At 39.6% G+C, this 23947-nt stretch overlaps 1 protein-coding gene across 2 annotated transcripts; it reads left to right on the plus strand.

Annotated features, from left to right (window-relative positions):
* Positions 1-4169: 4169 nt before the first annotated feature.
* On the plus strand, positions 4170-21649 carry NUP50 (nucleoporin 50). Of its 2 annotated transcripts, XM_072876212.1 has the most exons (9): positions 4170-4519; positions 7496-7574; positions 8706-8789; positions 10975-11170; positions 12434-13096; positions 14090-14168; positions 15207-15325; positions 16578-16629; positions 17531-21649. In XM_072876212.1, exons 2-9 carry the CDS (start codon positions 7506-7508, stop codon positions 17616-17618), a joined length of 1350 nt encoding a protein of 449 aa, XP_072732313.1. In that variant the 5' UTR covers positions 4170-4519; positions 7496-7505; the 3' UTR covers positions 17619-21649. The 2 variants fall into 2 exon arrangements, with proteins under 2 accessions (XP_072732313.1, XP_072732304.1); XM_072876203.1 differs by lacking the exon at positions 16578-16629 and having other exon boundaries at positions 4173-4519; positions 17531-21647.
* The last annotated feature ends 2298 nt before the right edge of the window (positions 21650-23947 follow it).

Here is a 23947-nt window from a genome sequence, read left to right on the forward strand (position 1 = left end):
TATAATCTAAACTGATAATGTATACATCTATTTAAGAAGCACTGTGAATGTCACTGTGAAACAGCATATGTAAATAAGCTGTACAGGTCCCTGATTCAGAGAACACAGAGTACAGTATTTTGACAGCATGCTGGAAGAAAATTAACAGAAAACCAGAAGCAAGTAGGAAGACAATACAGCAATAAAGCTACTGTTTGCATAAATCACATGGGGGTTGTCCTTAGAAATTCGTTATTTTGTATGAAAATCCTGTATGTTCCCATCCATTTCTTAATCAGTATGTCCTTTCTGAAACAGAAGTTGATACATTTTAGTGTAAGTTTGTTCATTTTAAGATTTGCATAGGCATTTTGCTCCTGACAGTTATGTTGTCACACACATTATTTTGCTTTGCAACCAGATTGGCCTGGAGGTGTACTCGTGTATCCTCACAATACCTTGAAATTGCTCAAAGTACACCTTAATTAAATACAGTAGAAGGATAATGCTGGACAAGACCTCCAGAAATTATACAAAATGTAACTGAACGGTATTTGTCATTAACCTGTAATTAAAAGTTCTAATGATGAACAGTGATTTTTCCTTGGTAGCCTGTAACAATACTTAATTGTTCTTACAGAACTTCTGATGTCAATTTCTACTTTCCCTGGCTATAAAGAAAGTCTATTACTACTTAATCATCCCTTCAATTGACATAAAGGAGGTGTTATTATTTTTCTAACAACCTGCTACATATTGGAGGACAAATCATCTTTTACTCTCCAAATCTTCACTTTTCTTCATCAAACAGACAATTATTTTGACTCTGCTTCATCATTCATCTGTTCTTCACTGTTACAATCTTTTATGATCATATGTGTGTATTTTGCATCCATCTGAAAGCTTAGTGCCCAAATCTGGACGAAGTATTTCACCTGCGGGCTTGTAATTATTTGACTCTACTCATTAGTAAACTTCCAAGCCTTATTTCCTCTTAGAAGGTTGTAAAACAGTGCTTGCGGTCCTCTATAAACCCCCAGGCCTCCCCAGCCTGCTTCTATTGTACCAGTTATTCCACACTGCATTTGTGGAGGGTCTGTTCCTTCTATTTCTGAGGTGATACACTTTTCATTTCCTTTCTGGAATTTATTAAGTTATGTGCTCATTCTTAAAACTTTTTTCAGTTACATCAGCTAAGTCACTGCTTCCACCAGGAGGGATTTCCACTGGCCAATTGCACTTCATCTGAACAACTTATTTCTAAGTTTTCAACACTGACTGACTGTAGTATTTCACTAAGTTGAATCTCTGTTTTTATATTATAGGATGACATAAAAGTAGGATCACCCTATTCTACCGTGACCATCATAAAAACCTCAAGAAAATGTCTTCCAAAACTTTCTTTTTAACTAAACCCCTTTAAACTGTGTTTTGCAGCGTTCTCTTTTTAGTCACTTTTATGTTTGTCTTTGAAACCCAACCAAGAATGGGGCTCCTCTGTGTGGCAGGCACCGCTGAAACACAGAATACTAACCCTACAGAGTTTTGCAAGCAGTGTGCTTCAGAAGAGCACAGGATAGAGAAACGGGGTATAAAACAAAGGAATAGCGAAAAAGCATAATGGTTGTATGTGGAGAGACAGAGCGAGACAATCAGGGAAAAAAAAAGTCAATAGTGACGATATGGGGGGCATGGCAACAGAAAAGGTAAAGGGACAGGACTTGAAGGAAACTGAGCTGAAGAGAACATGAAAGAAGGAACAGGGAAAAAATGTGACCCGGTGAAGACAGGACAGATGAAGCCTAGTTAAAACTGCAGAATTCTCTGAATGCCTGAGGCTCTCTGCTTTCGTATTTCTGCAGACATGCCTGCCTGCTGGAGTCTGCAGACATACAGCTTTGCTTCACTGACCACTTTATCGTCTCTTTCTGCACAGTTTCATTCTCATCTCAGCATTTTTGAGCACAGATAGCCCAAAATATCTGGTAAATAGTACAGACCTCACCCACAGACACCCTTGTTTTGTATCACACTAAGCCTCAACACAGCTACTAGGAAGGACAATTAAAAAGTGTATGTTCTTTGGGAGGGACGAGAATTGGCCATGTGACCCAGTGCTCACCGGGAGAACATGGAACGTTTCTGCATTTTTATGCAAATCCTGCTTGATTAGGGTTATCTACTCATTGTTGTACTGCTAATCTGCCTGGCCTTAAAGAACTAACTTCTGTGCAGAGTGTAAGGAAGGACACAAACAGAGCGGCCATTAACAGCTCCCTGCAACCCCAGAGGTCAGACAATGGCCGAGTACAGCAGCAGTTACAGCCAGAATGCAAGGAGTTCTTACGACGCTTTCAAACGGACCGAGGGGAAAGCAAGCAGGAAATACTAGCACCAAGGCAGTTTTTAAAAATTACAGAGAAAAAGCAGCTCACTAAAAAGGAACTCAAGAGAGCTTGCCTGCAGAAGGGAGCAACTTTGAGATTTTGGGGCTAAACATGCCAAACAACGTGAAATTCAGGGAGAAACCTCCACGACTCAGAGAGAAAAGTCCAGGAACACGGATCTGAAAAACTATAAATCTTCTGGTGTGATTGGACAATAGGGTCACGGTGTTGGTTAGAAACAGAGCCTTGCGCATTGTTTGTGCTAACAAAAGCAAAGAGCAATTATTTTAGAAATTATCTTTACAGACTGCGTCTTTGACTGTTATTGCAACTATGAAGGGGCAAACCAAAATACACCCAAACCCTGGAAAAAGATAACCTTAGACTATTAGGAGCCTGCAGGAGAGCAAGTACAGGTGGGATATTTAGCACAGGTATTAGGGGTAGTTCAGAGATTTTATTTTTTAAGAAAAAGAGTAGAGCTTTTTCAAAAGGGCTACCAGATAGACAATGCAACAAAAAGCTACAAGAGAATGTTTTTTGCGTTCCTATGTTAAAGAGAGTATTAAAAACACATGGAGTTACTGATGGGATCTAAACATAAATGGGATCTGAACCAGATGGGTGCCAGTTAAAAAAAAATTAATGGCACAGTCCTATTTTTGACAGTAAGTGATACTTAAGAAACATTTAATTTTAAATTCAAGGCATTAACGCTGGTTTATGCCATCGTTATGCAGCAAGACATTTTAAAATAGTGTATCTGAAATCCCAGGAGGGCAGGTAAAATAAGTTTTCCAAATCGTTAAAAATATTTGTACATTTTGTAAGGAAGAAAAACACGTGGTGAAAATACATTGTTTGAAAGTTAAAACTAGGTAATACAATTGGGGAGTAGGTCTATGTCTCAGGAGTCACAGGGGCACAGATACGATAAATATCAGTGCTCTTATCTACTGCTGAAGGTTTTTTGTTGTTTTTCCCGCCACTTAATGAATGTATATGCTTTAGAAGAGCAAGTTCTCTATAAAAAGTAATTTCTTACCTTCTTTTATTTTTAAATTTTGGTCAAGGCGTTTCAGCCTGCAAGCATAGCACCCTGTCTTAGCTGTAAGCTAGCACCTAAAGCCAGGGTATGAGAACTGCAGGTTTACTCCGATTGCCTTCATTTTTACTGTTACTAAAGTAGCACATGATTGCCGTACATGATGCAAAAACGCCTGGGAGTCACTATTTTCAACCTGTAACTACAGCAGAGGTCGTTACGTTCTCTCCAGTCGCTTCACACTAGCACTAATCCCACGCTCTATTATACCGCAGGGAGAAAAGGCCACGAGCGAGGCAAAAAGCGAGCTAAGGCTTTACAGGTCAGTCAGGCACAGAGCCTGGCAGACAACCGCTTCTCCCGCCGTAACGCCGGGAGCCGGCCCTGCCCCATGAGTCAGCGGCAGCCGCGCCCGGCCGGGCGAAGCAGGCGGGTGCCGGACGCGCCCGGCCACGCGTGGCTTGCACACCCCTCCACGGCTGTACACAGCCAAATTTCGGGTGGCGAAGCCGCGCCCGCCCGCGGTAACGGCTGCCCCGCCTCACGCCCGCCCGCGCCGGAAGGGGGAGGGGGGAAGGAGGCGCCGGCCACGTGACGAAAATTCGAACGGCCGGCGCGAGACCCATACCTTCCGCAGGGAGCATGCGCGGCCCAGCCGGCCGTTGGTAAGACGAGCCCGCCCACTGGGCTGCGGCAGCCACGTGATGCGCGCCCCAGCGGCTGTGGGGCCGCCGGCTCCGCCCCCCTCTCCCCCCCCGCAGTGCCGGCCGCGGGAGGAGTGGAGCGCATGCGCGGTGGAGCCGGCTGCGGGCACGGCGGTGGACGTTTCTTCTCTGTTTTTTAAAACAATTTCTTCCCCGTCTTTCAGGAGGGACAAAATGGCGGCGGCCTGACAGCGGGTTATGCGTCGCCGGCTAGCCGCGGAGGCAGAGGGGGCGGAGGGCCCGGCCGGGGGATGGTGAGCGGGCTCCGGGCCCGGGCAGCCTGTGACCAGACTCCGCCTCCTGTCCGCCGCAGCCGCAGCCTCGGCCCCGCAGCCCAGCACTGCGGGGGAGAGCCGCCCGCCCGGCCCTGCCGCCCCGCGCCCGCGAGGGGACGCCCCGTGGGGGTAAGTGCCTGCTCTCTGCTCCCCTCGCCTCTCCCCCGCCGGCGTTCCCGGGATCGCCCGTCCTGGTGCCTTTTACGTGCGCGGGGGGGACGGGACACGCCGCGGGGGAGGGCTGAGGCCGGCAGTCGGCCCAGGTGGGGTGCCTAGGGCGGGTGGACGTGCCGGCGTCCCAGGAGGGAGATAGTCCCCGCTCCCGGCGAGTCGGTGTCTCCCCCGGGGCGCCTGGCCGTGTGTGCGTCCCGCCGCGGGCGGGTGGCTCCCCGCAGGCCTCCCCGTCCGGGCGCGGGCCGGCTGCTGGCGTCGCCTTCCCTCAAGAAAGCCCGTGGAGATCAAACGGGGGTGAGGAGAAGGGATGGTCTGTCCGAAAATGTCACCCGTGGGCCTCAAACAGGAGGAGTGCAAGCCAGAGGGATGCCGAGTAGGGAGGCAGTTCACCCTTGGCGCCTCCCGGCTCCGTAGGGCCTGGTTCGCGGTGTTGGCGGGCGATGGCATTTTGGCGAGCTGCACCGTGGCGGGGGGCAGAAATACATCCAGTTGTTTTAAAAGCGCGGAGCTACCTTGTTATGTGTGCGGGGTGGGAGGGAGGAACTTCAGATGTTACAGGGGACTGCAGCTAGGCCTTTGGAAAGGAAGCAAGCGGGACTTGGTATGTTAAACCGAAAGAGCCTACGCTGAAACCGAAGATCTTCTCAGGAAAGGAGAAACGTGGGTCAGCTACCAGGCGGCAGCCTGGCTTCCGCCGCCTCTGCGCACCCTGAAATACCGCAGTTTCCTTCTCCATCACACAGCTCGGGACTGAAAAGTGTCCGCAGCGCTGGGTGTGCGTTGCCCCACCGCACGTCTTCAGTCTTGCAAGTATGACGAGATACCAGTGACTTCTTTTGCCGCCTGGTTTTAGGTTGGGCGCTCCGATAGTGTAAGTTTTGTAGCCTTATGGTAGATAGGTGATACTGTGGAATGCAAATGTTAAAAGTAAGTCTTGTTCTCAAAATGCTGCATGAAGTGGGGCAGCTGTAGTTACTAGGTGGATTTTAGTAGTTCAACAAAACATCTATATTGTGGCTTTTTTAAATAAAAAGAGCTGTTTCTCAAAATACTCCAATTGCAACGTGTTCAGGCCATTTGCTACAAAAACTTCTGGAAGGTTGTGAATATCCAATAGATGTGGTTTTGTGTTGCTTCTTGTTTCACAGGTTAGAAAATGTGTCTAGAATTCTCTTGCTCCTGTCTTATGTATCTTAGATTCTGTTTTCTGCTCCTGTTTTCAGTATTGATGTAGAGAAATCGTGTAAACACAGGTAGGTGCAGAGAACCTGGAGCCAAGGCCAACAGGTTTACCCCACTTCTATTAGTGGAGAACAGGCTTTTTAGTTAATGTCATGCTTGTCATGCTTCAGTGGCTGGGTTAAGAGTAGTAATTTGATCTTCCGTGGAATCCGATGGTGTAATTCTAGGTCTTACTAGCCCTTGAGCTCTAGCTGCTGCCAAACAGATGCAATCTTGTCTTCCTCTGGTTGCAAGTGCTTGCATACCCTTGTGCGAAACTGGACTAGGGAGCCAATATGACTTTTAATAAAGTTTTTTCAGTGGGTTAGATTTAAATAGTTCCCGAGTCTGCAGAGAATCAAGCAGGGCATGGTAGGACCTCTGCTTTTCAGGATGGTGTGGATTAGGGCATTTTAAAGTGTTGACATAAAATAATCTTTTGTCACTGTACTTCCAAAAGATCCTAATAACTTGACCTTATTTGTGAAGTGTGTCAGACCAAAATTCATGGCTTTGACATGTGATCTCTGTAAGACTGCTGTGCAGCTGGATTTACTGTTCTGTTTAAAAATATTTCATCAGCTAAACAAGATGTTCTGTAACCATGTATTGTTATAATTTTCATCTCTGAAATTCAACTATTTGCGAATTTTTTTTTAATCTGACCAGGTCTTACTCACAAACCTAAGAGGGTTTTTTGAAGAGTTTTAATTTTTGTGCTTGCTTGAGACTTCAATTGCTACAAAACTACATCTTTTATTTGAAAAGTTTTCATATTTAGTGTCAGATGATATAATCATAGTTAGTAAAAAAACCCTTTTTTTTCATATAAAATTTGAGTAATGTGGTTGCTTGCCAAGTCTTTCAGATACAAAATATCATAGCTGGAGTCATTCTTTGTTCTTGTATACAGCTGATAAGTTGTACTTTAGTAAAATGGAAATCAGAAGTTAGAACTATTACAGACATTCCTTCTCCAAAGTTGATTTTCCTTTACATTGCAGCAATAACTAGCAAAATGATGACTGGCTGCTTACAGTAATTGCTCTACAATCTATGATACACTTTATGTGTCCTTTAGAGGAAAAATAATCTGATTTATTTGTAATAGAATTTTTCAAATATCTAATTAGTCTACTGATCCTATTTTTTGTAGGAGAGCATTGTCTTCATTCTTACCCAAGCTTTCTGTCCAGTGGCTTCAGTAGGTCCTCATTGGTATTTATTTTAGATGCTATAAAGGAACTTACTTTTCTCTTGCTGCTTACATGGGTATCCTTAGGCAAGATGGAGTGGAATATGGAATGTTTTAACCAGATCTTTTTTCCATATTTTTGGTTTTTTGCAGCCCTTCAGAGTAAGCGGTGACCGGGTATATGGGTTATGGGACTGAAAGGAATTTCTCTAGCCAGCATCGCTGCTAAAGAAAACTTATCCCATAACTGAACTGCATGTTTCTGTTGTTGCTTAAATTTAAGATCAAATATGGCTTATCATCACAACTTTAATCTCAAGTGCTGTTGATTGTTGTTGCCACTACAGTTGTTAGAAACACTTGGTTTTCAACTGTCATTCCAATTTTGACCTAATTCTATATGAACTCTGATTCCCATTATTTATTCTAAGTAATACAAATTAAAGATCACTGTTGCTTAGAATTTAATTTTTGTGCAATTGATTCCATGCGTTTTTTTTTTTCCCCCCACACAGGTGTGGAAAAATGGCAAAGAGAATTGCAGAGAAGGAACTGACTGACAGAAACTGGGATCAGGAGGATGAAGCTGAGGAGGTGAGAGAAACATTAGATCCCCCACCCCTGCAGGTAGTAGTGTAGTTACTTAGATGTGCTATTTGTCTTGTGGGTGAAATCTACAGTAAAATTGGATAAAAGTGTAGCAATTAAAGATAATTTTATATAAGTGATTTTTTTTTTAATAAAGCTTCCAGTATATGCAGACCATATGGCAACGCAGCTTTTAACAGGTAAAATGACATCAGCAGCTTAGGGGAAAGGAACTTTACATTTCTAAAGGGAATCCCAGGCTTGTTAACATGCATAATGCTTTTGAACTCTTCAAATGTGTGATGGGTATTTACTGAGTTCGTGAGGAAAGCAGTTTTGATTTCTTGAGATTAATTTTCTTCATGTCTCGTCTTTTTTTTTTTTAAAGGTCAGTAATAGCTAATTTCAGAAATATGTTAATTTGGAGTGCTTAGCTGAATTTCCCTACACAGCCAGAAGAAGTAAGCAAACAGTCAAGTGATACGTTTCATCTGATTGTAAAAAGAAATTTTCATGTTTAGTGTCTCATACTTATGGTTCATGTATTATCTCTAAACAAACTGTGCTAGCTTCTGTGCTACTAAAAGTAATAAATGTGGAAAAAAGTAATAAAAGTAATAAATGGCCTATAAAATGTGAGGAAAAAAACCTAACAGTACTCTTCTAGAAATCTGAATATAAGGATAATTTGAATTATTACAGGGTAGTAATTAGTCATTAGCTGTCTTTGCTAATACTTGAACTACAGCAGATTGCAGGAGATTGACTTACAGCATATATCTCAATATACCTTCTCCAAACTGAAGATTGTTTGTAACAGTGCAATAAAAAAAAAATTACTTGAATTATTTGTCGTAATAAAATTGAGGTTGCATGAAGGGAAATGTAATGCAGAATAAGAAAGGCAGAGTTCTGAAAGTGTCAACTAATTGTCCAAGTAGCTGGCAAGCTAATCACAGTACGATATTTTCTGTTGGGGTTTTTTTGTTTGTTTGTTTTGTTTTTAAACTTCTTCCCTTATTTGTTAGGGAGAAGTGTTATAGTTGTGTTCAAAAGCTGATCTCAGCCCTCTCTTCAGAATATGATGACTACGCATTCCAAGAATTTCACTAATGATTCCATAACTTCTTCTTAAAGGTGGGAACATTCTCAGTAGCTAGCGAAGAAGTCCTGAAGAACAGAGCTATTAAAAAAGCAAAGCGCCGAAATGTTGGATCAGAGGTAATGTAATCACTGAGCATCAGTGTTGTAGTTTGACTCAGTTGTAAACTATGGCATCCGTGCTCAGGTTTTTACTTATTTGGGCTTGTAATAATACTGTATCAAGCTGTCATTTAGAAGGTATATGCATACATGCAAATTAACTTTTGCTTACTGTTCCATAGCAAGAGTAAGGCTAGAACAAAAAATGGGTGATACTAGTATTGATTGCGTGAAGAGAGATGTGTATTTTTGAAGTATAAATGCAGAGTGTTTCAGACACAGTGTCTTCTACAGATGGGTAAAATAGCATTTGAACTGCTCCAGTTTCATTCTTTGCAGAGATGGAAGCCTGGAAATCGAAAGTTACTAGTTACCCATCCTGGGGGGCTGGGGGCTGTCTTGGGCAGATGCTAAATAAGTAAAAGCCAAAATATTAAGCTGATCTGAGAATGAAAAAGATGTCTTTTGTTAAGAATGCTGCTACTTTTTTTTTTTTTCCCCCCCCGTGAAGAGCTTTAGTGCCACCTACTCTTTGCAAGTAACAAATTGAAAATTGAAAGGCCTTTGTTATAGGTTTAGTCCCTATGAAAGCATTAACCCAGTCCAACCAAATTGTAGTCCTTTCAAAAATCCCTGACATGCTTTGTTGTATATATCTTTCTGTGAAACATTCTTTTAACAGGGTATGCACTGTGTTAGAAATAGGACAGAAACTTTACCTATCACTCAAATTGCTTTTGGATTGAATGGGACTAGGCACAATTAGGGGCTAGATAGTTTTCTCCTGTGCTTTTGATTTTCCTTTTGCTGTCCAAGCAATGTAAATGAGGAGGCTGTCCTATCCCACTTTGGCCTATAGTAGTTTTAACCACAAATGTGGTAGAGAATGCAGTTAATTAAAGGATTGTACTGGGAAGAGGTGATGCAAGAAATAAACCACAACTTGAGGAATTCAGGGGCAAATGGAATGGGAAAAACAGAACTGGCTGAGAAAGGGGACCAGGTGATTGTAGAAGAAACAGTCAGGAGGCTGGGAGTCAGCTGTTAGAGATCAAAGCTGGAAGAAGAGCTAGGATAGGCTGGGAAAGTCTAAAAAGCAGAAGAGATGGCAGGACAGCTGAGGTTGCATAAGAAACCTGTGAAATATTTACAAAAAGGTAAACTTGACATTTATTGATGTTCCTAAATGGAGCAAGCTGAATGCTGCAAAGAAAAAGACTGCAGTTTAACTTGAATGTCCAGAGAGAGAGGTAGGTAGGACTGATCAAAGAGAGACAGAATAAAAATAGCTACCTAGAAATGAGAAACACAGGACTGAACTGGAAAAGGTAAAGCACAAAGGGAAACAAAAAGAGTCCATAACCACAAGGCCAGATACTGGAATAGAACCTAAAATCAGTAAGTTTTGCTATTTCTTCAGTGGCAAAAGCAGATGAAACTCAGAAGCAATTCTCCTTTTCCTCTGATGGTTTTCCAGAGACGTTGAAAGTCCACTTCCAGTAATAAGTGCTCATTACCTCAAAAGATGTTATCGGTAGTACCTACAAGTGGCAGTACCTATTTGCATGTTAATCACACTATATCTTTTAAAAACATGTAAAAAACTATACCGTAAAATAATATGGTTGTAAAGATAGCGTTCAGAACTAGGTAATGAAAAGGCTGCAGAAAGCATACATATTATGTTATCAAGTACAGTCTATCTTTGCTTCTCCCATCAGTCACATTGGAATATTTTGGGTAAATCACTTAAACGTTACATAGGTGCCTACAAAGCATGCTGTTTTGATCAGTGGCTTGAAGTGCTGGACTCTAACTGCGGTTGTAAATGCTAAAAGTTGCTGAAAATAAGCCTGCAATTATATATTGCTATGTAATTATTTAAAGAAAACAAAATGCTATGAATGTCTAAATAGGTAATCACACACATCCGCTGCTCTAAACAACTTTTATGTATCCGCTTCCTAGGTCTAGTTTATTTTTATACCAAACATTTGAGTCCTTTAAAAGTAGTAGCAATATGTGTCATAAGGAAGCTATTAACTTTGTTTACATAACTGACTTAGTGTGTCATTTCATGCGTTAACTCTGAACCAGGGTAAAATAAATGGAATATTAAGTGGGGATGGGATTTTTGTGGAGGAGCTGTATGTAACTGGTTGTCTTTTTTTTTTTTTTTTTTTCTTCCCCCCCTCCCCCTCAGTCTGAAAGTGGAGGAGCTTTTAAAGGCTTTAAAGGCTTTATATTGCCTTCTGGAAAAGGAGGAGGTGGCTTCAGCGGATTTGGTAATGGTGCAGGCATAAAGCCTTTAGAAGGGCTGTCTAATGGAAGCAGTAGTGTTTCTAGCACTCCTTCTTTCAGCAGTTTAAAGACCACCTCTGAAACACAATCAGCATTTGGTAAGTTTTAAATAAGCATACTTGTTTATCAACAAATTCAGCCATAAAATCTGTACCATTATTTTAACAGTGAAAAAAACAAATTCAAACAACCCCGTAGTTAAGTGTTTTAAGGTTTTGAGACTTTATTCCTCTTTGTAAGATTTCTTAAGAAGATCTTAGACTGCTGGAGGAACAAGTTATCAAATGCGTGCAGTTTTAAGAGGTGGAAACTAAATTCGTGTTTGATCTAATACTGGAGGTAAAAGCTTTATAGGCACAAATGGGAATGGAAGACATTGGTATAAGACACTCTCTGAATAGTATAAAACAGCTGATAACATGTTCCAGTTAAATACTTGTCCCAATTATCTGAATTTAATTAAAAAAAAAAAAGCTAATGGAAAACGTCCATTTAGTAGGACTGCAGTTTCTTTGTGTGATTTTTTTTTTTAAGGTCTTGTTTCTGTATTTTTTGCAGTTCTTGACAAATATACACTGCATAGCTAAAGTCTTAACCTTTTTTTCCCCTGTACCTCTTATATGGCAAACAGTCTTACTAGAATTTTATCTCTTACATTTATACCTACATTTTAAGACACTTGAAATACTTTGGCAAATCTCATGCTTTGGTAGTCCCTGAAGAATATTAGTTCTATCCCTTTGTGTTGGAGATATGGAAATGTTAACCATACCACAGAATAGAAATGGTGGAGTTTGAAGGTTAGAGTAACTTAGGTTTCAGTGAGCTTAACTAAATTAGGAGAAACTTAAATACTTAATGCGGATTTTCTTAATTTGCTTATGTTTTTTATATGGAAACCACTCAAAAACATGCAAAATTGTGGGCTAGTGTGTTCAGAGTTTTTTAAAGCACAAGTAGCAAGAGATAACTGAATACTTTGTTTTAATAACTGTTACAGCTTGGTAAAGCTTGAATTAAGATTTTGGGTGTTTTGGTGAAATACAAAGCTCTTATTTTTTTAAATGTTATTCTGTAAGATTGCTTTGGATTTTTTTTTATACAACTGTGTGCTCCATCTGCTTTGTCTATCCCTGAACTAACTTGTCTAAACTTAGGGAGCTTAGGTCTGTTTCACAGCACTGTCTGTTGACTTGTACCACAGTATCTGGTACACAGTGTTGTGATAAAAGACAAGGTACCTAACTGAGCAAGAATGAGTGATTTGAAAAAAGAAATACTGAGAACATTTAGTTTAGGTTTTTATGAGAACTGTGCTTTTTGGAAGAAAAATGTTCTAACCCATGTTTTTCTTCTAATAGGATCCACAATGTCAAATGGTCCTACTGCTACTGCATTTACTGAGAAAAAGGCTGCAAGCCCCAAAGCTAATGGTGGGAGTCAACCGTCCTCATCTGGCTATGCTCAGAGTAAAGTTTGTAGCTCTGGTGTTTACCACAAACAGTTAGCAGCTTTAAACTGTTCTGTGCGTGACTGGATAGTTAAGCATGTGAACACAAACCCACTATGTGACCTGACACCCATCTTTAGAGACTATGAGAAGTATTTAGCAAATATTGAACAGCAACACGGCAGCAGTAGTGATAGTGGCTCTGAAAATGAAAGCAACAAGACACCTGGCGCTCAGTCTGTTTCTGCATTTGGGAATTCAAAGCTACAGCAAGGATCAACTTTTTTGTTTAACAGCAACAAAACTGAGGATACCTCGGACAAAAAACCTGAAGCTGCAACCGAAAAAAAAGACCCATCATTAGGAGCTACATCAACAGTCTCATTTAATTTTGGCAAGAGTGTCGACAGTTCTGTTTTGGGTTCCCTTGGGTCAGGAATGCTTAGTAGTTTCTCATTTTCTCCTGGGAATTCAGGTTTGTTTGGAAAAGATGCAAACCAGGCTAAGTCTGTCACTGGAGTATCCACCAATGTATCGGAAGCTCAGACAGAAAGCGGCAATAGTGATGATAAAGGTAAATTCTTTTTAAAACAATTATTTTAATGGTAAGTTGTGAATGTATGTGACTTAAGAATACTGCAAAGATGAAATAATACTAAGTTGAACTAGATCATAATTGTTCTTGAATTTGAAAGTGCAAAACTACCGCTAATCTGGAAATATGAGTCTTGCATACTGTTTAAGTATAACTAAAAGTATATGGTTATCAAAACCTACGTATTTGTCAGATTTGTACTTTCTGTGATAGAATATAGTTCTTTAGCTGAATACAAGACTTGAAACAGAGAAATTTAAAGCAACTGGTATGTTCATCTTTGAGCCTGCAGGACATTTCAATCCTGCTGCTTTTCCCAAGAGAATTATCAAGAGATCCCTCAGTAAAATGTGTAAGATATGGAACAATTTCATACATCTTTCTTATAAGACTGTAAGGCTAGTAAAGTTGCATACTACCTGACAGTTTTACTCCGCTATTTAGCTAAGCTGGATATAGTAAGGTGATAGAAATCCTAGCAGTTGAGGGACTGGATAGGCATAATCCTGCCACTGTCTCTTGGCTGTCATTCCTGCAACTGATTACCCTTCCCCCAAATTAAACTTGGCTGTTGGAAGTATTTATTATGCTTTACTTGGACCCATTCGTGGAGACTATTCTTTGAAAAGTTATAACTGTTTTCCCCCTGACAGAAGGTTTTGACTTAAGTTTGACTTGTCAAGCTTTGCATTTTTTGGTTTTGATTGTTTGGTGGGGGTTGCGTATTTTCATTGAAGAAGAGCATGAAGTTGCTTGAGGGGTATGGATGAATGAAAAGAAAATAAGACTTTTTTTCTGTAGCTGAAGCTGCTTCAGAGCCCACATTGATTGCTAAAATGCATTTAAATAATTGACAGGCTACACATGTATATGTCAAATATAGCATGTGTAAACTAGTTGTAATACAATGCCAAAAATACCTTCCAGATTATATGCTCACAACATTAAAGTATTAAAACTTCTTATTTAAAGGAGGAGAAGAGGAGGAAGAAGAGCCACCAAAAGTCATTGTTAATGAAATAAAAGAGGATGATGCTTTCTACTCAAAGAAGTAAGTGACTTTAACTTGGAATAGTGAATAGAATTATAACTTTGAGAACAAAATTCATACCTACATACTGCTATTCTTCACCACTGCAGTGCAAAATTAATGATGTATATGTTCTTGACTTCCTAGTTAATAAAGCTTGTTAGGAAGCCATGCAGAATACGAAGTTCCACTTGTGTAAAAGTTAATTACAGACAAAAATGTGTAAGATCTTACTAAAATTCTTGTGTATCTTGGACCAGCACTGGTAGCTAGTTTGTGTTCTACTTGTGATCAGTTTTTTACAAATAAAGATGTTTCTGTCTTAATCAGGTTTTGGAAGTGTAAATTGTAGGGCTTGTACCACAGAAACAACGTACTGTACTTCTGAAAAATCAGTCAGGTGCTCAGCTATTTGCATAGCCTAAAATAAGACTCTTCAGCTGGAAAATGCTGATTGTTGTATGAAGGAGTGAACAAGTTGTACTTTTAAGTTCGAAGTGAGACTACCTCTACGATAAGCAGTTTTTCAAAGCATGTTCAGTAGTCCATGTAATTGTATGTCTGCTTAACACTTAGCACAGAATTTGTCCTTCTACAAAAAGTCATTTGCTTTATCTGAGAGAAGGTACGTGCTAATTTATGAAGAATGTTTTTAAACTTTACATAAAAGTCCTATTATAACTTCAGAACAATACAGCAAGTTCTTACGGTTTTGTAATTAGTGTTTTTGAACAGTAGCTTACAGTTATTACTCCTTATAAACCCTGAGTACAGGTTGCTGTGCATTTTTAACATTTCCCTGAAAGTAATACATTTGTCATTTCAATACTGAAAGAAATAATTAGCTTTCTGAACTGGAAGTACTATCTGTTAGCACATGAAACAAGGTCAAGAAGAATAAAGATTTATGCTACTCACAGCATGTTAACTCCTGATTATTGTTAAACTGTTGGCTTACTGTGAGTCAGATGTATACATATATGTGTGTGTACTTGGGAGATATCTTTGTGTACAGTCTGTACATATCTGCACAAACAAGTTTGGTTCCTCCCCCCACAGGTGCAAACTGTTCTACAAAAAGGATAATGAATTTAAAGAAAAAGGTGTAGGAACATTACACTTAAAACCAGCAGGAAATGAAAAAACTCAACTCCTAGTCCGAGCAGATACCAATTTAGGTAAGTAAATTTCTTTAGTAGCAAGTCTTGATGTGAAATTCCCTGCTAAGCATTAGGAGATTTTTGTTACACAGCATAACAGACATGATTAGTGAAAACCTTTCCACTTTTTTTTGAATAATTTCAAGTATTGAACAAGCAATTGGATGAGTATTACAAAATAGCACACATGAAGCAGTGCAAGGAAGTAAAAGGTTATGGTGTATGTTTGGGTATTCCCCCCCCCCCCCCTTTTTTTTAATAACTTTTATCTATCCCCGAGTTGTTGAGTGGCTTTGAAGTGTGGCTTAAGATCCACAATGAGGTATACACATATCAGGTGTGATGAGCAAAGGGGAACACATTTTGTGCTAAGATGCAGGCCAACTGTCATTTGTCTGCAATTCATCCTGAATATGTAAATAGTTGACCATGTGGGCAGACATCCATTGTACTTGGGGGTAAAGGGGAGCATTATTTAGGTCAGGCATGCAGGATTTTGCTGTATGCATTGCTCTTAAAACGCATGCTGAAGTCCAACTGTTGAACTGTCGTAGCTAACTTCAGTTGGATCACAAATGGTAGGTTGACTACAGAATGAGGGTAACAACCTGTAGTGTGATAGTTCCTCAGAGTATCTTTTGAGATGAACGTTAACGCATACAGCTAATTAAAGAGAAGAAAACCCAACCATTTGTTTGCTTTTAGAACCTAGAGGAACTTGATGTGTTAAAGGTGTAATGTTCTGGCTGAAGAGTGTTTACACACTCAAACTGTGCAAATCAGTGTTTTGATATTCATCGCTGAGAAACTTTGGTACACTTCAGTACCTAATTTCACCAGACTTGCATGTGGGGTTTGTGTGCACCTGACAACTTCCATAAAATAGAATAAATATGCTTACAGAAGACCTGAGGACTAAAGCTGTGCTGCACTGTAGGCTACTGGTAAACCTCACCTCCCTTTCAGTGTATAATGCACTCTAGCAAGTCTACGTGAAGCCTCTGCAGGCCCACGAGGGGCAGTTTTCAAATACCTGGTGAGACTGGGACTCCTGTGTTAGTCACTTCTAAATCATTAACTTCTTTTAGTGGAGACAAGGTTTGCCAGATAAAGGGCAGTTCTTAGCAATAAAACTGAAGGCAGATGTACAGCAGAGTTGTCAGTGCTTTCAGCATTTCCCTGGGGATTTGAATGTGTTGAATAGAGCATATGAAAACTTGATTTCTCCACATTACCTCCTCTTTAACACAAGTCTTGATTTTTCACTCAGCTGATGCTAATTTTCGTGATGTTGATTTACATTCCCTCTACCTTCATCTGAGGTGATGTATTAGGAAATCTTTCCTTTTTCTTCAGCTCATACACCAAGACATTTCAGCTTGGTGTTTCCAAGCATTGATTTCTAGAAGCTGCTGCAGTCATAGTGATGCACGCTTTCCTTTTTGCTATCTTCACACAGTGCTATAATCCTTTCCTAAAATCTCACTGTGTTGAAAAACTGAACTGGAAAGGAAGGTGAAGACTGACTTTTCCCTAAATACTACTACCGTGTTCTGAACTATTTACCAGGTTTACAAAATGTGTGCATCTTCGTGGAAGCAGATTTGAGTTTGTTTGCAACTGTTTTAATAGACCACTAATACTGAAGCTGTCAAACTCGCTGTATCATTTAACAAGTTGATGTAGAGCTGTTATTAGTAACCTGGTGGTAGACCACATCAGATGTGTTGTACGATTTAAGGATACAAAGTACTTATTCTACCATAGTTTGTCCAATTTTAGATTAACATGTCTGTATGCGTGTTAAAGCTAACTTTGTGCTTCTGCTTATGAACTGTGCTTGATGGTCAGAATGAGTAACCTGCATAAGCATAAACTAAGCACTGTGACTCGAGTCCTCATTTGCTGCTTCTCCCTTGTCCCCTTCCCTCTTTCCTGCGTGTCCCTACTACAATTTGATTGTAGTCTTCAGATGCCTCCCTTTAAAAAAGGAGGATGCAGTATTTTCAGAGATGTCCTCATTCTTAATGAGGAAAGAAAGCTGTGAGAACAGTGGCCATGAGCAGATGCTTAGGGAAGAATAAGACAAGTATATATGACATTTGTGAATTGCCTTCCTTCCAAACACAAACTTAAATCCCTATTTAGTAAGGATACTAACACCTGTATTGCAGTAAAAGCTGAAAAATTGCTAATTGTAATCTTTTTCCTCCTCATATGCAGGAAACATACTGTTGAATGTTCTCATTCCACCCAAGATGCCATGTACAAGAACCGGAAAAAACAATGTTCTTATAGTTTGTGTTCCTAATCCACCGATTGATGAGAAGAATCCAGCTGTTCCTGTCACTATGTTAATAAGGGTGAAAACAAGTGAGGATGCAGATGAGTTGCACAAAATCTTACTGGAGAAAAAGGAGGCTTAAATAAGTTGCAGTCAGTGATTTGAGGAATTATTGCCAAGCTGCTGCTGCTCTTTTTTTCTTCCATAACTTCACTTGAACACTTAACTCTTTACTCTGATATTAAGAACTGTTATAGGAATTCTGGAAAAATTCTGTGAGGAAAAGCTAAACTAGCTAATAAAAGCTTTAATAGAACACAAGTGTTGGACTGTGCTCCCTCATTTTCAATATCTAAATGCAGGACCTCTTCTGGATAGAGCATATTGATTTAAATTAAAGCATATGTTTTTAACACCGGTTGATTTCCCAAATGGACTGAAATCAGAGTAAAAAATATGGTACCAGAGCTTCCTCACAGACTGCGGTGCAATGCAACAGCCTCCTGTTGTGAGAAGGGAGGATGTTGAAGTTTAACTGTTGAAACTGTTTCTAGACTCCAGATTTTTAATTTTAATTGGTCTGTCATATTCTGGTGAGACTAATTTTTCAACCTGTTGATGACAACAACGTACCCCAACAACAAGGATATTATATATTGTACTGTGTTTTAACCCTTCCAGACTCGTAGGCGTTTGGGACTCGGAGACTGCATCTCCAGATATTTAAAAGAAAATTTGCTTGCGTAGTCTTGTTGAGAGTAGTGTTTCTTAGAGAAGAACTGTCAGTTATTCTTACTGTAGCAACAAGCTAATGATGTGCAATAGTACAAGCAGACAACTGGAAGACTGTTTATCTTGGACCACAACCGCAGCTGGCATTTGCCGACTTCTGACAAGTCAGAGGCAAAGGGTTGCACTTCCACTATGGTCCCTCCAAGGTATTCTTCCCTAGTCCCTTGGGCTAAAACTGAAACCCAGCAGAGGCAGAGTTGTAAATGTTGTACTTGTCTTGCTACTAGTACTTTTCTGAAGATAGCTCTTTTCACAAACAAATTTCAGGATTTTTATAGATCTTTATATTGCCTCTGGCTGTTACCAAGAAGATGTGCATAAATGTGTGTGTGTCAGTAATTATTTTTCCCCGTGTGCTAAAACTACAGTGCTTTACTGCATTACATTAAGTAAAGCAGTAGTTCGCAGCTTTAGGACAAGCTTTCTGTTGCAAAAGTAGGGAGCACTGGGTTAATCTGTAACTTCGTTTTCAGGTGTGTTAAAATTAACCATGTGGCAATAATTTGGATCAGAACCTCATTCTGTTCTCAGTTTCCATCTCAACTTTATCAGACCTTGTTTGGTTATTTAATTCTTTTCTTTCTCAAATCTTGTTTGCTGGAAACTCCTTCCCTAGTCATTGTTTTTCTGCTTCACTTCCAGCTCTGGAAACTATCCAAGAGCTAGATGTTAACATTAAACTTGAACTGCTCTCTGATCTTTCACATGGACCAGCTCTGGGGAGATGGAAGAAACATGCCAACCTGTCTCTGGCTAATGTGGCACAGAGGAAAAAATCCCATTCTTTAATAAAAAGCATCAGCATGCAATTCTCACAGGGGACCTGGAAATCCAATATAGTGGCATCCTGTGGGTGGGGAAAAAGTAGTAGCACCATTTGATTAGATGCAGCACATCTTTCCTGCTCCCCACTGCTCTCTGTGGGGGGACAAATGGCTGCCTTTAGTCCTCATTCACCGCACAATTCAGGTTATGGCCTTTTTTTCCCCTCTTAACTAAAAGGAGGAAAAACTTTATAGGATCTGTAGCCCTCTTGACCAATGTTCAAAAACAAAGGCCTTTGCTCACATTTCAGCTACACTGAGGTCACAGGAATTGCATTTTTAATAGTCAAGTGTAAAGGAAGCTTAGATATGATTTCAAGTATTATTTGAAATATAAACTGGTGCCTTTTTTTTTTTGCTTTTGCAGCTGGCTCAGTACTTAACCATTAAAAGTAAGTGGCATTTCAGGAAAGTAATGTGCTTTTTTTTTTAAAAGAAAAAATCTTGCTGATACCTAAATTGGAGGCCAAAAGCTGAAGGTGTGCATGTTAGCCGTGTATGAATGAAAAGCAGAACATCGCCTGAAAGTTTATTACAGGCTCAGGTTTAATGTCCAAGGGCTCAGTTAATTTTGCATTTGTCGTTTGGCTGCAGTGTCTTAAACGTGTCTCCATGCAGAAAGGTTTATAGGCTAGAGCGCTGGATGCGGGAAGCGGATTTGTTACGTCTCCCACTTTAAGAGCAACTCTGTACAGCTTGTGTCAGCGGTCTTGGGTTTGTGTCTGTCTACTTCAAAAGCTCATGGATATATAACTCTTTCTTCATCCATTGAAATGTGGACCAATTAACTTAAACAAGTGAGAGACAAACTGAACTTCCTATGTATCCTTATGATTTGCCTCCCAAGTGAGGCAGTCTTGGGGTTTTGCACGCCCGTATTTGGCCCAGTTCTAAAGCTGGCAAACTGAATAATGGCTGGTGCATCTCTGTCGTGTTTTCAAGGCTGGACATTCTGAGTGTGAGCACAGGGTGTAAAGAAAAATAAGTAGAATAATAATAAATTGTGTTGGAAAAATTAAACCTTACAATATCCCCGGTAGCAAGTAACATCTATTAGCTGTGGGAAAGACTAATTCAGATGAGACACTGTAATTCTTCAGCAACATATGTATTTATCAGTAAAGCTAGGGGAAGGTATATAATTGGAATCTTGTGTTAATTAGAATGTCAAATATATGCATAAACATATGATTTTAAACATTTTACACAGGGAAAGTTGCCACTAAAAGAACAGGGAAGAATTTTACTGCAAATTAGAGATTTTAATCAACATCATTCATAGTGACCCTGCAATTAGCTGGACTATGAAGCAGGAAAAGTATAAGTGATACACTTTTCACTTGGTGTTCAGTTATAAAGCACAACCCTTCTCCAATATTATTATAAAACCAAATTTTTGATGATGCTTCACTTTCTAGTTAAGGAATAATAAAATACATCATCTCTGGCCTTTTACAATATTTATTACATAGAATTAAAGGCCTAAATTGAGTTAAAAGCAAAAGTTAGTGGAAAGCATAGAAATCAATATACTAATGCCTTCATAACAGAGTGGCACATGCTGTACAAGGAAGGAATTTTGATCAGAAGTCCAACTCAATGAGGCATTCCTGTATCTTAGTAGATACTTAATATATTTAACAGCTGGATATCAGATACCTGATGTTAAAGATGCAAGTTTCCTCCCTAATTTGAGTTAATGCCTTCACTGTTTAAGCTGTACATAGGTGTTGGAGTGTCTTATGGATCATGCATTCTTCCTTCTGCTGGAATTTTGAAGTTTCAGCTGCTTAGAAGTCTTTCCTTTCCCTCTCACCTCCCCAAAATAGAAAAATCAAGATCTCTGCTTCTTTTAATTATCAGAATCATCTGTAAGGGAGACTATTACAGTTCGTTTGAATTTTATTTTAAAATATTAAATTGCTATATGCAGGGGTTTTTTTGTAATTTACTTAAAATTATCTATTTGGGAGCACAACAGCATGTTCCTATAATCCCTTTTGGTTGATGGATGTGAAAGTTTAAATTGAATTTACAGTTCAAATGAACATGTTTTAGAATGTAAACCAATTAGGAGGTATGCTTTACTATTAAGAACTTCAGCTCCCTTTGCAGCACTAACATTTAAAATGCCCTTAAAGACTTTCTTTCTGATGCCTTAACTTATTTGCATTTGCTAAAATTTTGTAGCTGGTGCCTGTGTGCAGAAATTAACTGACATTAAACAATTTAAAGTGGCATGAGCTAGTATAAATCCAATGAAAATGCTGAATGTGACGATTTGTTAATTGTTAATAGATTTCAAACTGCTCTGAATTTTTCAGTGGATACTTAAGTTTCACATAACTTGTCATGTAACAATGTTTTCATTAGTTCTAATACATTAAGGAAGTGTACAAAAATCCATGGAAAATGTGAATAAATGAATGGGAGATAAGTGTCGCGTGTGTATCACTTCCACTTCGAGTATGTAACACTGTATTAATAAAATGAATTTTACAATTAGTTGCTGGCAGGTGAACTCCTGGCTAGGTGTTCCTGCAGGTGAACTCCTAGGCAGGAGTTCCTGCCTAGGAAAATCCTGTGCACAGCCCTAGTACTGCTAAAAGAAGCAATGTCCTACTCTGCCCCTTCCTTGAGCCAGCTTTGAAACCTGTCACATTGTTAAGAGCCAGTTCAGCAAAAATGCTTTCTTCTTGCAAGGTCAGTGAGCTGAATCAGCTCAGAGAGAGCAGCTAGGGCTGCCTTTTACTAGCAAGAGAAAAAACTAGTTCTTACATGCTAAGAGAATGACTGTAGAGATCGACCTCTAAAAATCCCTCCACTTGAATATTGAAAGATTTTAGAGCAAAAGTAATCTCTGTTTGCCTGATGACATATGTAGAACTTATTTTAGATCTAGCCTAAAAGTACTATCCTAAAGCCAGCTCACAAAGTGATTCGTCACTGGTTTGTGACAGTTTGGCAAATAGGAGGGGAAAAAAAAAAGGAGACTAAAATCAAGACAGACTTGTCATGACAAGTGTAGACCATCTTTCCAATGCACCATAAACTACTGAGACCATGAGAGCACCTATCATCCAGCTGTACTTTCTGCTATTAGCCACTATCATGCTGTTTAGCCCTACCTTAATTCTGTTCATAGTTCTGGAGTTATCCACTTTATGCCCACAAATTGGAGCTACTTCTTGCATGAGGATACAATTAATGGTTAGCAAAGATTATCTCAACATCCCCCCATCATCATCCCCCCAATTACAATGATTGAGAAAACCAAGAGCCTATGTTCCATTTTTAAGGATGCAGTTGGTATCAATAGAGAACCACATTTCTATCTGAATTGCCCAGTACTACTTTTTAAAAACAAAACAAAACACAACTTCATGCACTTAGGGTGTTGGCATTATTCCACATTTTGGACATCTCTTTCTTCTACTTAAAAAGACAGCCAGGACTGTTTACACAGTCTCCTTAGCTTTTGGCAGCCATAAAGAAAAGAAAGCAAAGTAACAGTTCTCAAGAGCAAAAAGGAGCTTATTATTCATTTCAGGCTGGAGCAATCTAGAACATCTAATGCTTAATGCTTTGTTAATCCCCAAAGATTTTACCACTTGCACAACAGGAAGGGGCAAAAGTAACAGTGCAGAAAGCAGCAAGTTCTGAACATCCAGACTAAGAAAATGCAACACTCCAAGAACAGTGTGCATTAATCAAAATCGGTCTCTTTCCTAATCCAGCAGGAAAATGCCCCTCACAGCAGACTAGTTACAGCAACCAAGTCATACAGAAGTCAGAAGTGATTCATCTGAAAAGCACATCAAGTATAAGCTAAAGGCTATGTACATGTCATCGGCTAGAAAAACAGTGAAGATGGCAAGTAAACTTTAACCATGATCCAAACGATGCATCAACAGACAGGTTACCTGCTGTAATCGATCTCCTGCTAAAGACAAAACTAAAAGCCAGGTGAAGAGCAACAGCCAGCCAAGTAATTTTGAGTAACATAGCCTTACATATGACACAACATTTGAAGCTGTGAATGAGTTCAGACTCAAACTTTGGTAAACAGCTTGCTCTGGTAAAATACTCGCTTCACAGAAAGGTCGCAAGACAGACAGACAACTAAAGCTTAGGCGGAGAAGAGCAACAAACTTCTTTGGATATTCACTAGATGACGACTGGATTACAAACCTCTGCACTACCGCACAAGTTACAGTATGTGACTGTGTGAGCACCCATAACTGACTGACCTGCATGAAATACAGGAGGAACGGCAGACAAGAACCAAAGGCTACACAAGATTAGTAAAGAGGTAGAAGAAGATTGTACATTGTTTGTAGTCGTCATCAATATACTTACCCACATTTCTGTTAGGGTAGTATACTGCTCATTTTTTTTTTTTTAAGGCATCTACTCGTTTAGAAATTCTTATTTGCATCTGAGCATCCTGAATAAGTATTATAATAAAAATAAATATTCATAATCATCAGTTTAGTGGGTATTACTATTAGGAACATCATAACCTTTACTGAGACGTAGCATAGAAATGGATCATCTCTGGAAGTCTGCAGAGGCTTCAAAGATACAAATAGAATTTGCCTGCTCAGGCAGTACCACTGAGTAAAAAGTCTCCAACTTTCGTTTACTACCTTATATCACAGATGACATAATGCAGTACAAAATTTTTTGTCTAAATTATGGTCAATGCTAGTTTTGGAGCCCTACCTGAACTGGTGGGCA

The sequence above is a fragment of the Ciconia boyciana genome, chromosome 1 (genome assembly GCF_034638445.1).
Source record: "Ciconia boyciana chromosome 1, ASM3463844v1, whole genome shotgun sequence".
NCBI lineage: Eukaryota > Metazoa > Chordata > Aves > Ciconiiformes > Ciconiidae > Ciconia > Ciconia boyciana.